This window comes from Lampetra fluviatilis, chromosome 16, assembly GCF_964198595.1.
Source record: "Lampetra fluviatilis chromosome 16, kcLamFluv1.1, whole genome shotgun sequence".
Taxonomy (NCBI): Eukaryota; Metazoa; Chordata; class Hyperoartia; order Petromyzontiformes; family Petromyzontidae; genus Lampetra; species Lampetra fluviatilis.
This window is the reverse complement of record NC_136290.1, coordinates 2196715-2209422: the sequence shown is the minus strand read 5'-3', so window position 1 is coordinate 2209422 and position 12708 is coordinate 2196715. Positions and strand designations below refer to the sequence as shown.

The following is a 12708-nucleotide window of genomic DNA, read 5'->3' as shown; positions in this document are numbered from 1 at the left end:
ACGGATCACTCCCCTTGTGGCGCACGTAAATGGGCCGTTTGTCAGTCCACTGTTGAACGAGGCTCTCCCCCACACCATGTGGGATCGTGGGGGTCATTTGATCGCACTTCAACCTTGCCGATCGGTACGGGTTGGTGAAGGCAGGGAGCATCGTCATGGGAGCAAAGAAGTGCAGTACAATAACTGCCAATGGAGGGCTGTACTGTTTGTTTCATGGCAGTTCTCGCGTAGCACACTGGATGTTTCGGCCAAGACAAACCGGAGTGCCACTGGAGTGCCATGAACTTTTGTACTACAGTGAGTATCCTTTGTGACGTGCTGCTCCGCTCCACTTACACAAGGCTTTGGCATCAGGGATACGCAGAAGCATCAGATAGAAAATATCTCATAGATCAGTGCAGGGCTGGTGATCCATCTTTTTGAGTAATTGCTCTTCATTCAGAGTATTTTTGGCATCGCCTTCGCATGTCAGGATTTGAATGACTTTGGCCTTATTACAGCAGTTCTTTTCTCGAGTGGATTGAATTCGTCTTGCCTTCTGGCATAGGAGGCATGTTATAATTCACACCCCACCACCCCTTCGGCTTTTGATTAGTTTTTACAATCGGGTCCTAGGTTGCGTGTAAACTGATAATAATGCTTTTGATAATTTAGTCATTTTCCCACGCCCAAAGCACTGAACAGTAAAAAGTATTCTACATTATACATACTAAAACAAAACTATTACATGAAAAAAAACAATGGCATATATATAAAAATGCAATATAACTACAGGCTTCTCATGAACCAAATCATTCACACATGTATCAAAAGGGAACGCTTGCAGTTGATTCTTGCACACATGTTATTATCTATTTTAATCAATGGATTGCTGTGTTATTTAATGTGCCGTGTGAAACCACCAAAGCAAAATGTGTCGATTTTAAAACAGCTGCAAACACTGCCATATGCCTGGACCGTGCTACCATTAGATCGTTGTATAGTGGATAATTCTACTGGTAGGAACCTCCTGGTTACACCAGTCCACAGGGGATTATTATGTTCGTCGTGCAGGGAGGGGCTGGGTGGGGAGGGAGGGACTGGGTGGGGAGGGAGGGGCTGGGTGGGGAGGGTAGGGTGGGGCTGGGTGGGTGGGGAGGGGCTGGTTGGGGAGGGTGGGGAGGGGCTGGGTGGGGAGGGTGGGGCTGGGTGGGGGGTGGGAGGGGTTGGGCTGGGTGGGGAGGGCTGGTCACCCCGTGGTGCCCTTATAAAACTCAACGTTTAACCTACTCACTTCGGCTTGTGCCCGCCCTCACAGTCGGGCATATTTGCGGAATACACCACGCCACCGTTGACCCTGGCCATTGACCGAGCAATCCAACGTTCCTACCAGCTCCCTCTGCAGGAATGTGTTTATAGTCATTTAATAAGGTGCTGGGTGGATAATTGCACCGCAAGGATCGTGACAGATGGTGGCGGCTTGGTGGGGGGTGGGGGACCTTTATCCAGCAGTGGATTGATGACGACGATAGTGGATAATGCGACACAGTTGTATGTGGAAGCAATAAATATACATCCCAACACGTAGGCTTTTTTAGACACATTTTGCAAGATTGGTTTTAACGCATTCTTCCTAAACTTTGCGGGCAAGCCGAAATTATAACATTTAATATTTTAATTTATTAGGCTATGCCAAGTGTTTGGATGACACAGATCATTACGTGGCCTAACCCAAGACCGGCTATTGACTCAATACACAGTCGAGTATGTTAAAATCACCTAACGATCCCGTTTCAACTACGTAATGGTCCCCTCGCCAGGGCATTAAACAGGGTCCCGCGTTCCAGGTCCTTCACTAACAAGCTGGGACACGGCAGAGTGGATGGCCGCTGATCGCTGCTTTCGCGACACAGTTTCCCCCACGGGAGACTGTGGAAGTCGCCCTTGGATAATCGCCTCTGCAAAACCCGACCAAAAAGCCGCTCTCTCTTCAGTCGTTCCCGTGGAGAGAACGCAGATAGACCCTCTCCCCCACCTCCTTGTGAGGATTCCTCGATCGGCTCCCACCTTCGCGTGACACCTGAGGCCGTTTCTCGTTTGTTTTGGTCTCTCCAGCTCCTTTTGGCTTGAGAGAGAGAGAGAAAAACAAACACACACTTCCATCCCCACCCAGTGTCAGGGGGCGCTATGCCCCCTTTCCCTAACATCCGATACCTCCCCACCCACTCTCGACCAGCGCACACGAGAACGCACATTCCAGCCCGCATTTCACACGTGCACACCACACCCCACTCACGGCACACCTCTGCGCTCACGCCATTCTCCCACAGCAATCTGTACCCGCTCGCCGCAAACAACTGCACGCCGCTCGAAGCGAGTAAAAAATGCCAGGACACAAACCAACCAAACCGACTATTTGCGGACGTCACGATTTCGAATCAAACAACCCTCGCCAGTGGCGCTATGTTGCCACGGTGGAATGATCAGCGCACTTGACAATCGAGAGGTCAGCGGCTATTATCTCCCAGTGCGTGCGGCAGTTGAAACAACAATGGGCAAGTTCCCACTTTACTGAATTCGAGTAAATGGAACGTCCTGGTAATGAACGACATGCACGAGGGAATAACGCCGCCCCAAAAGATCCATGCATGTGAGTTGCTGAGCCGATTTTCTGTACTGCCTTTTCCCCGGCGATCTCTTCCAGCTCAGAGGGATTTTGGTGGTGGGGTGTGAGGGGGGGTTCAGAAATCGGCACGATCCACGAGCCCTCGGGTCACGCGCGTGTGTCTAATTGGTGCTGTGTGTACGGATTGCACTGACTGGCGGGCGGGTGGGTAAGGGTCCCTTTTTTTTGTTACGAAGAGAAAACACATGCGGTGTATTTATGTTACAAATCTCTGATAATTGTGTTCACGCGATGCAATGTGAGTGGATGCTCGTTGTGTACACACTCATCGTGTGTACACAACGAGCATCACGATCCAACTCGCCGTGCTGCCATCTCTCCTCGCCACTTCACAGAGTTGAACGAGCACGTCACGGCCCGATGTAATCCGCCAACCCTCTCGCCTCGATAGTGCTGGGTTACAGGCATGCGCCATTGCTGCTGACGACGATGCTCGTCATGATGATAATGATGATACAATTTTTGTACTGCAACTAGCAGACTAAAACTGCGCAGCTCTGTGATATAATCAGACTAACGAAAATGGTCTGTCAATTATTTATTAATTAAACAGTGCCTTGCTTTACCCCCACGGTGTCTCGGGGCTCTCTGCATCACTTCTCGTATCAAGTGCTTGAAAGGGGCACCCCCCAGTGGCAGCTGTCCTTGTGGATATAATTATTCTCACATACGCTTGCTGTTAAAGTGAGCTGACCACACGCAGACAAATGTTGTGTGGGTGTTCCTTTGCTGTTCCAATTAAAAGCTGAACGCCCGTCGCCTGTGCGATGTTTTTTTCTTTCAGTGTCCGAACTTCAAGAAGAGGGGAAGAATGCGATCAACTCCCCTCTCTCACCAACTCCCCTGGATCTCTACCCAGAGGACACCATGCTTGGTACGTGTTTGCCTGAGCTTTTCTGGAGCTACACTGTTTAAGAGTGACGTAGACCTATCTGCATTACGGACAATTCGGTGATGCTGCTGCTGCAGCAATATCAGTGGTGCACAAGCACAATAAATAAAAAATCTACACGTTCGTCAATAACACCGCCTCAAAGAGAATGCCCCTTCTGCATAGTACATCGAGAAGGGCCATTGCCCGGAACGTCACCTGTTTTTATTTTTGCCATAGGCGGAGTTTGACTTCTTTATTTGGGGGAGGGGCAGGGGTTCGCTTCGTCCCTCTTATTAGGAATTGCGGGTGCATATAAGGAATGTATTTATTTGTTATCTTAATTGTAAGCGACTAAAAATAAAGTAATAAAGGTGTCTAGTTTGGCGCGTATTGTATGCACCGTGCGTTCATGCGTACGTGCGGGGCACGCTTCATGGTCCCTTCTGGGACATCGCATCGAATACGAGCCGCCCGTAATCAGGCGCTGCAGCCGAATACCCAGGAGCTGATCACGTGGTGGGGGGTGGTGGGGGGGGAGACCCTTCACGAGCTGGCGACAGATCACGATGGGGGCTAAACCCAACGTGCGAGTGGCTGGGGAAGATGGACGGATGCACGGCCACGCTTGCTGCAACCGGGCGTCGTGGTGCTGTTCCCTTTTAAGGGTCGCACGCGCGCGCGTGGGGAATGTATCCATTGAATTATCATTGTGTTTATCCAAGGATAATGTTGTGGATAAGAAAGGAATATCTTTCCCCACGGAAAAAAGAAGTGAAAATGCCTCTCCCCAACTAGAATTGTGCTCATCCGCCAACGGGCGGGCGTTGCGCCCGCCACATGATTGTGTAAATGAGGAGTGTGTGTGGCATTTGCGATCGTACAACATTCCTGCACAATGGGGTGGAGCGGTGGCTTAGCGGTTTGCGCGCTGCACAATATAAACAGGGTTCTGCACCCCCCCCTCCATCAACTTGCACTGACGCGCAGGTTCCCTTGACCGATATACCTTGGCAGGTCGTCCATCCCGAAGTGGACTGACAAAAGGCTGTGTACTATAATTAGTGGTACTTCACATGAACTGAATATTCAACAAGCAATTGCATGACACTGAAGCTGTTAACCCTGCTGTGTGTCGTTTTGGCAGAGGAGAACGAAGAGAGGAGTATTATCGATCCCAACTACAAGGATGAGCCAAAGCTGCAGGAACTCATTCGGGTACTGTGCTCACACCGTTACTGATTTTTCCTGCAGTGCCACTAAGGCCGTGCTATGCGCAATTAGGATCACACACAGCATGCGTCACCTCCTACTGTGATATTACCGCAGATTACCTTAATGGATAGAGGACTCCAGAGCTTGGGAAATAGTTTGGACCGGCTAACCTGGCTGCTGCCATTCCCGCTCGTCTGTGGTTCCTCGCACCTCTGAGTCATTCTCTGTCACTGAAGGCGAGCGAATACTATACGGCACGTCAAAAGTTGAAGTTGTTGTCATGACTTTGTCTGTGAACACAGCACCTTCCGATAAGAATGGCGTGTATACCAATATTATCCGTAAGAATAATTTTGGGTTAAATCGCATAAAATAAACAACACATGCCAATTAGGTACTAGGACAGCACACACCGGTGTGTTGTACTAGTAATTAATTGGCGTGTTCTGTTTACGTCACAAACCTTACTAATTAGCTGTGTCGGGTGGTGGCGGGTTTAACAACGCATTTATATTCATGCGATCTAACCCAAAAAAAACTCTTGTGGATAATGTCGGTTGCGAAAGCCTACGTGTTAAACTGAGCAATGGTACTCGTGATGTCATTTGCTATGACTACTGCGTGATGCACTGTAACCGTGCGCTTGATTAGAATGGAGTGACGCTGTCCTGACAGGTGCTGATCGACTGGATAAACGATGTCCTCGTCGATGAACGCATCATTGTGAAGAACTTGGAAGAGGACCTCTACGATGGGCAGGTTCTGCAGAAACTCTTGGGTGAGTGTGGCTTGCCGTCGTCTGTCGATTCTTGAGACTCGCTGAGATTTTCCAATCATGATTCAAACTTGTAATGCTGCGCCGCCACCACCACACAGTGTTCGTTCGCTCGCTCGCGAAGAGAATATACGTATGTTTGTTGACTTCTTTCGCACCATGTGTAGCCAACCGTGCTAATCCGAGGTGCGAGAGGAAAGACGACAAACTAAACGCACACAAACAAAAAATTACTCGGAGGTGCGAGGAGTAACCACAGACGAGATGGAAGGCAGCCATGCTGGTGAGCTGGCACTACCAACGATTGTCCAAGCTCTGCTGTCCCCTATATAGATTAAATATCTTTTCAGATAATTAATGAGTGTTTACATGGGCGAGCAAACCAGAGCGCCCGGAGAAAATTCACGCATGTGAGGTCAACACTATCCTATACAGACGGAATAGGTGCAGCCCGCATTTTTGCTGGTACTCCTGCCACAACATTTTTGCGATCCCCCAACTCTCACCACGACAATGCTGGATTACAGGCGTGCACCACCGCTGTTCGGGAAGATAAACTTAAGAATAATAAGCCAGGAGACTCGATTATCCACGCTAATGATGGGGAGGATGGCCAAGGATAATTCAAAATCGCGGATAATAAAAAAAAATATATACATTTCCCACAGATCTCTATCCCAAAAACCACGACAATAGGTATACATTATTGTCCAAGTTAAGCAAATTGAGTTCGTTAATGGAAAAACTAAAATTTGTAGTAAAGACTTAACCAATCAATAATGTGCTTGCTCAGTGATAATACTTTCCTGTTCCCACACAGAAGAGTCTGCCCACAAAGTGGATGGCAGAGCCACGCCAATCAAAATCAATCAAACTCTGCCCATTATTGTAGAGATATGCAACTACTGTACTGTAGAGGAGATCACGTGGATTTCGGATTAACAGGAGCAACATATTTGTTTGGTTTAACCACGTGACTTATTACTAATTTGGGCTTAAGGGAAAATCCACCAGTTATTAATTTATGATGAAATCGGATAAACCTCACGCGGATAATAGAGTCAACTGTAATAGTAAAAAATAACGCAGGCCTCGCGTCTCTGATTCATCCACGAGGTGGTCGTCTATGACTGCGGCCGCGTGAATCCCGTGTTGTGTGCTCCCCTGCGCCTGTCCCCGGCCGGTGGCAGAGGCCCTGGGGCAGCAGAAGTTGAACGTGGCGGAGGTGACGCAGTCGGAGATTGGACAAAAGCAGAAGCTTCAGACGGTGTTGCTCGCCGTCAATCACATCCTCAAGCCCCAGCAGTGGAGCATCAAGTGGTCCGTTGACCGTACGTTTTCGTTTGCATCAGTTGCTCGTTACGAACTAAATTGGGATGGCACACGCAGCAGCAGCGGCAACCTTCGACCTCCAAAACTCACGAACCATTGCCCCTTTTGCTGGCCGGGTGCCGAGTCTCCTTGTGCCGCACAGGGGCAGCTGGTACTGGGAGTGCGTGCTGCCCAATGCTTTGAGATTAGACGGGATGCAAGTCGCTTATCGCGTGTAAAGCACTCTTAAGACACGTCGGCATGGAGGAGGGCCGCTCCATCATAAACAAATCATTGCCATTTATTATTATTCAGGTTCATTCTCCACTATACACGGATGGAATGGTAACAATACACGCGTATGGCAGCGAGTTAACAGATCCATGTTTAATTCTGACCGTGAGAAACCAGGGACCTATACGATTGACTTTGACCTTTTACTATTACTACCCATGATCTCTGGCAAAGACAAAATCTGATGGCCTGCTAATTGCAGTTAGTGGTACGCCACCTGCCGGACCAAGCGTGCTATAGCACGTCATGTGGAGATGCTGCCCATGCAAGACGAGAAAGGGAATCTGTACCATGAGCAGATACTTCACCATGTCAGCCATAGGAGAGTGGGTGAGTGTGTCTGTGAGTGGTGCGTATGAGTGGTGAGTATCTTGTGTGTATGAGTCGTGAGTATCTGGTGAGCATGAGTGCCATTTGACTGGTGTCCAATGACCCTATCTGGTGAGTATTATTTGAGTGTCTGGTGAGTTTTGTGTTCGGTGAGTGGGTAGCGTCAGGTGACTTATTATGTCACCCCATACAAAGAGACGGGCTTCCCTAGAGTTAATTATCATAATGATAGATGATTACATTCTTACACGTTCGAAATCAGATTCAAATTCAGTCTGCATTAAAGAACATTAAAATAATGCATACGACAATGACAGCCGTGTGTTGACGTGTAAGTGGATGTTATTGGGCAGTACTGGCGTTATAAAGTGGGGCTAATGGTAGTGATGAAGTGCCCTTGTGTAGCAGTGTCAACAGTAATTATGTGAGTGCTGTGTAAATGCAATGAGGCCACTCTGCCGATTGGAATGAAAACGCCAGCTGCTGCGATTGCCAGCAATGCCCTCTGTTTGTCGTTTAAACCAAATTTTCTACGTACGGATGTACTGTATGTTGAACTCCTTCTACACCATACGTAGTCAACTGTGCTAATTAGAGGTGTGGGGGATGGACAACAAACTAAGCACAAAAAGCAGTTCTAAAGAAGTGAGTTTTCAATCTAGATTTAAAATCTACACACCCCGTTCACACACTTAATCTGGTTTAGTGATGTCCCAATCTAAAACCAAACTGATATTCCTCAAGTTCTTAATGGAATTTGCTATGTTTTTTAATGTAAATATATATTTACATTAAATTCAGGGTGTGTGTGTGAATGTGACACGTGGGGAGCGGTGGTGCAGGGGGCTAGCATTGCATTGCACTCCTAACCCTGCGACCCGAGTTAGATTCTCGCTCACGGACAACACCAGTGACAATGATCTGAAGCGGTTTCTGGGCCCTCCCGTAGGTCGACTCAGCCTTCAATGAGTACAGGGACTCCTCTACTCACAAACATTCGACTTACGAACTTTTAGAGATACGAACAAACCTGTTTGTATCCCGAGCACGTGACCATCCAGCTGCTGTTTGTATGTCCAGTTGGCTGTTCGGACCGAAAGTTTTAAGTTCAACCACCGCGCAATAGATGCCGGTGGTGCCATCTACATCTGCAGAACATGAAGAACCAGCGGCATCTACATCTACAAGATATACATATTTTAAAGCCATTCCCCATGTTTAGCCTACACGCGTTTGGAATCGACAGAAGTAAAGTTGAACTTACGAACAAATCGGCTTACGAACAGAGCTCTGGGACTTAACTCGTTCGTAAGTAGAGGAGTCATGTTTATCTTACACCAAATTTCGATTTAAAGACATGTGGAGTTCTTTAGAAACTCCTTTTTTGTTTTCCACATAATGCACTAGCTTGATACGCGGTGGTTTGGGCTGTTGCAGTTCTTTATTATTCAAATTTCCCTCCCTTTATTACTGCTAATCCTACATAATACACTAGCATAATATGACCCCCCACCGCCTACACATTCCACAAGGAGTGACTAATTCCATATCTGCATTTGTCATCAATATGCTAAATTCCTCTGTTGATATGTAAACTCCTTTGTCAAGGCGCTGTCCTCCTCCCACCAAGCTTAAAATACGCTGCCAAACTTAGCAGTGTTCATTAAGACGCTGTCTTTCCGACAGCTCTGTTTCTTGTGGCCGAAACGTGAGAATTTTATTTTATTATGTTTTATTTTTATTATTGTATTATTTCCCTTCTACGTGACTTTACCAAGAGAACCAAGAATATCTTACACCAGCAAATGTCCACAATCTCGTAGGAATCATGTGGTGATGCTGCTGCTACTGCTGCTTTTGGCAGTGGTGCACAATGGACAAAAACACTCGGCACGTTTTTGTTGATAACAACACTGCTAGGGCTATGGGCCCTTCCCTCCTTCATAGCAACATAAATCATGGCAAATGAATACACTCTGATTAGCGTGGTTGGCTACGTACGGTGCGAAAGGGGTTCAACATGCATACATACAAGATGGTCGTGGGTTGAAACTTTGCTCTCTATTGTACACAACTTGCATGTGCATTTGGCAGCATTTTAACCTTTAAATTACAACGTAGCAATCGGAGTCAGCCAGTCACTCGGGCCATTGATGCAACAAAGCAACGCCTTTTTTGCGAGTTAACCGCACCGGTTTTGTCTTTTCGTGGCTTCCTTCTTGCGGCAGTGATTCACTCCAAAAACCTGGTGGCCATCCTCCACCTGCTGGTGGCGCTCGCCATCCACTACCGCGCTCCCATCCGCCTGCCCGAGCACGTGACCATCCAGCTGCTCGTCGTGCAGGTGCGGCGCCGGGCTCCCGCGCGCTGCTGCGTCTCCGTGTGCGCAGAGCTTCCTGCGTACAGCTGTGGCTGCAGAGCCACTCGTGTGTGTGGTGGTGGGATATGGCGCAAATCTGAGATTGTAAACGAATGCTCTGTTCAACAAACAAAGAAAGATTGTAAACTAGGAACGCTGTGTTTTGTACGTATGCATGTTGAACTTCGTTCGTACCGTACGTAACCAACCGTGCAAATCGGAGGAGCGGGAGGTGCGTGTTTTACATTGACTACATGAGAGATTCCGATTGCATCTCAAATGACCCCCACCTGGAATTTCTAGAGGTAATCCATTTGCACGTGTAAAATAAAGCACTCGCCTGCCTTACAAGTGTGCCACTCCTTCAGCAAAGGACTTCCAGATATTAATATATTTTATAATGAGACCCACGGTAACTTTTATGAAAATAACAAATACCAGGATCTTTTCTGTGGCTTAGAGTGAAGCCTTCGTGTACACAGTAATATGCAGCGGCTACTGTCTCTCGTTGTTCAAACATGAAGTCATGGGCGAGCAGATGGTTTTAATTCACTGGGTTTGATTTGTACCGTGTGAGCATGCACTGTCACGCTTCGTGTGATTTTGTTCCAGAAACGAGGAGGAAGCTTGCAAACGCGTCAAGTGCAGGAAAAAATCACCACCACTACAGAGTGAGTGGAACGGCAACCATATCTTCACATTTAAACTCATTTTGATTATGATTATTATCCGCTGCTAATAATTGGCAGCGGAGCACAAGCACAATTAACAAAACAACTCAACACATTCGTCAATAGCACCGTGGTCTTCCTTCACGGCCATGTGCTGGGGAAGAAAGGACGATTTTATCAATCCGACTTTTCCTAAACAATTCCCAAAATGTTGCATTTATTTCATAACCCTTGGCTCATTAAATGGGTGACCCGACTTAAGTTTCTCTTATGCTCTTGAATAATTGATATTTCCAGAATTACTTGCGCATCCCGTTAATGATTAATATTTGTATTTGCAGGTCAATGACGGGAAGATTTGGTGAGTACAAATTGCCGAACCCTCAAAATCCGGCGCTTTTAAGATTCTAATCGTGGCGATTTGTTTTTGTCGCCCTTCGTGTCATCACCGTCCGCGTGTTGCATTTCTATTTGGCAGAGCGCGACGCATTTGACACGCTATTTGACCACGCTCCCGACAAACTGAACGTCGTCAAAAAGGTACGGAAACGTCCGCGCGCCATTGCGAGCTCATGCGCGTAGCACACCTTCGTTCTGGGGAGACCGGCAAAAAACATCCGTTTGTGCTATCTGGCGTGACGATTTCAACTTGCATCTTCTTGGGAATTTTTTTTTCCTTTGCAAGTATTTGGTTACAGTTGCTTGGCCCATTGTGGTTGCTTCACTTTTATTCTGGCCTTTTAAAAACATGTTTACTTCTCCCCCCCCCCCCCGCTTATAACGTCCCACGGAAGGCATTTGCAGACCTCGTAGAACCTACAGGCTATCCTGGCCACATGCCGGCTAATATAAAAGCGTCGGGTGTATCCCGCATCCAAAATGTGTTGAAAATATGAACCCCCCCCCCCCGATGCGTTGTAACAAGCCTATGAGTTGGTTGTTTCATCGTTGACAAAAAAGTGTTTACCCCTAAACCCCTAGCCATCACGACTGTTCATTGGATGCCTTCAGATAATATCACTTATTTTGCAGCACTTCACATCGATATATTTTGCAAGTAACTGTTGGAAAAGTATCGCTCCAGTTTTCGATTCCTTATGTAACGTGGTTGTGTTTTGCCATGCGGTTGTTTTTGGGCTGATTTCTATTCGCTTCGTTGTTGTACTTGTTAAGTGATTGTTTTGGTAACCGTGGTCGCTCTTGTGAACGAGGCAATTCTCGTCCCTTGAGTTCTCACTGAGTTAAGCAAAATAATGTAAACACCAGATTTGAAGTTTTCGTGACTGCAAGGATTCATACTCTTTGTTTTTTTTAGTAAAGTCACGTAGGTTAAAAAAGAAAACAAATAAATTAAATCACGACGTTTCGGAGGCAACACAAGCTTCCGTCTTCAGGTGAAACCGTCACAGCAAAATTGCTGTATCAAGTGAAGAGACATCCCAAGAGGCACGGACCTTATATACTGGTTAAGGGGGGAGGAGGAGTTGTGAGATGGTCAGTACTGCTGCTGGAACTGAGCCTTTGTAATGTAGATGGCAGAAGTAGATAAGCAAGCTAGGATTAAGCTGCCTTTTGTTATGCTGCTGGGTGGGTAAAATTCAAAGCAGGTAACTAGTGTAAAAAAGAAGCTAAACATGATAAGCAACATGTAGTGATGTTGATGGTGGTGCGTGGAGCTGGGGGTAACAGACTGATAATATGGATATGTTTAAGAAGATAAATCTCAACTGGCTGTCTATCAGTAAACTGCACGGTAACTAAAGTTTTAACTTGGTTAATTACATCTTTCCAATGATTGCTCAATCTGAATCCATCATCTCGGTTGAAGTTATGTCTGTGTTTGTATATCTGGATGGCCTCATGGACAAATATTTGGTAGTATCCAGGAGGTTTGCAAAGTACCTTGGTATCTGAGAACACAATGTCATGCGAGCCAGCAGTATTATAACAGTGGTCAGCCACGGCCGACGAATTCGTTTTGCCATGTTTCAAATCCGACTTGTGCTCGCAAATGCGGTCAGCAATGTGTCGTTTCGTTTCCCCGATATCGCAGTCACCACAGGTACAACTTAATCTGTAAACACCGGGGTACTGTAATTCAGGAATTGCATCCTTTACGGATGAGATCAGATCACGGATTTTTGTGTACTGTATTGAATCGGACCTGGATCTTGTGTTTGTTTAGAATTTGGGAAATCTTTTTGGTAACGCCTGCTA

General features: G+C 46.8%; 1 protein-coding gene across 2 annotated transcripts in view; it reads left to right on the top strand.

Moving 5' to 3' along the window:
* The window catches only part of LOC144936463 (beta-parvin-like), a 39581-nt gene that overhangs the window by 14734 nt on the left and 12139 nt on the right, over positions 1–12708 (top strand). The window contains exons 2-9 of one of the 2 annotated variants that reach the window (XM_078863533.1): positions 3450–3539; positions 4684–4754; positions 5427–5529; positions 6717–6857; positions 9690–9805; positions 10433–10491; positions 10833–10852; positions 10970–11031. In XM_078863533.1, the coding sequence (XP_078719659.1) occupies positions 3450–3539; positions 4684–4754; positions 5427–5529; positions 6717–6857; positions 9690–9805; positions 10433–10491; positions 10833–10852; positions 10970–11031 (662 nt within the window). The remainder of the gene's footprint in view (positions 1–3449; positions 3540–4683; positions 4755–5426; positions 5530–6716; positions 6858–9689; positions 9806–10432; positions 10492–10832; positions 10853–10969; positions 11032–12708) is intronic. The other variant, XM_078863534.1, reaches the window with a different exon arrangement.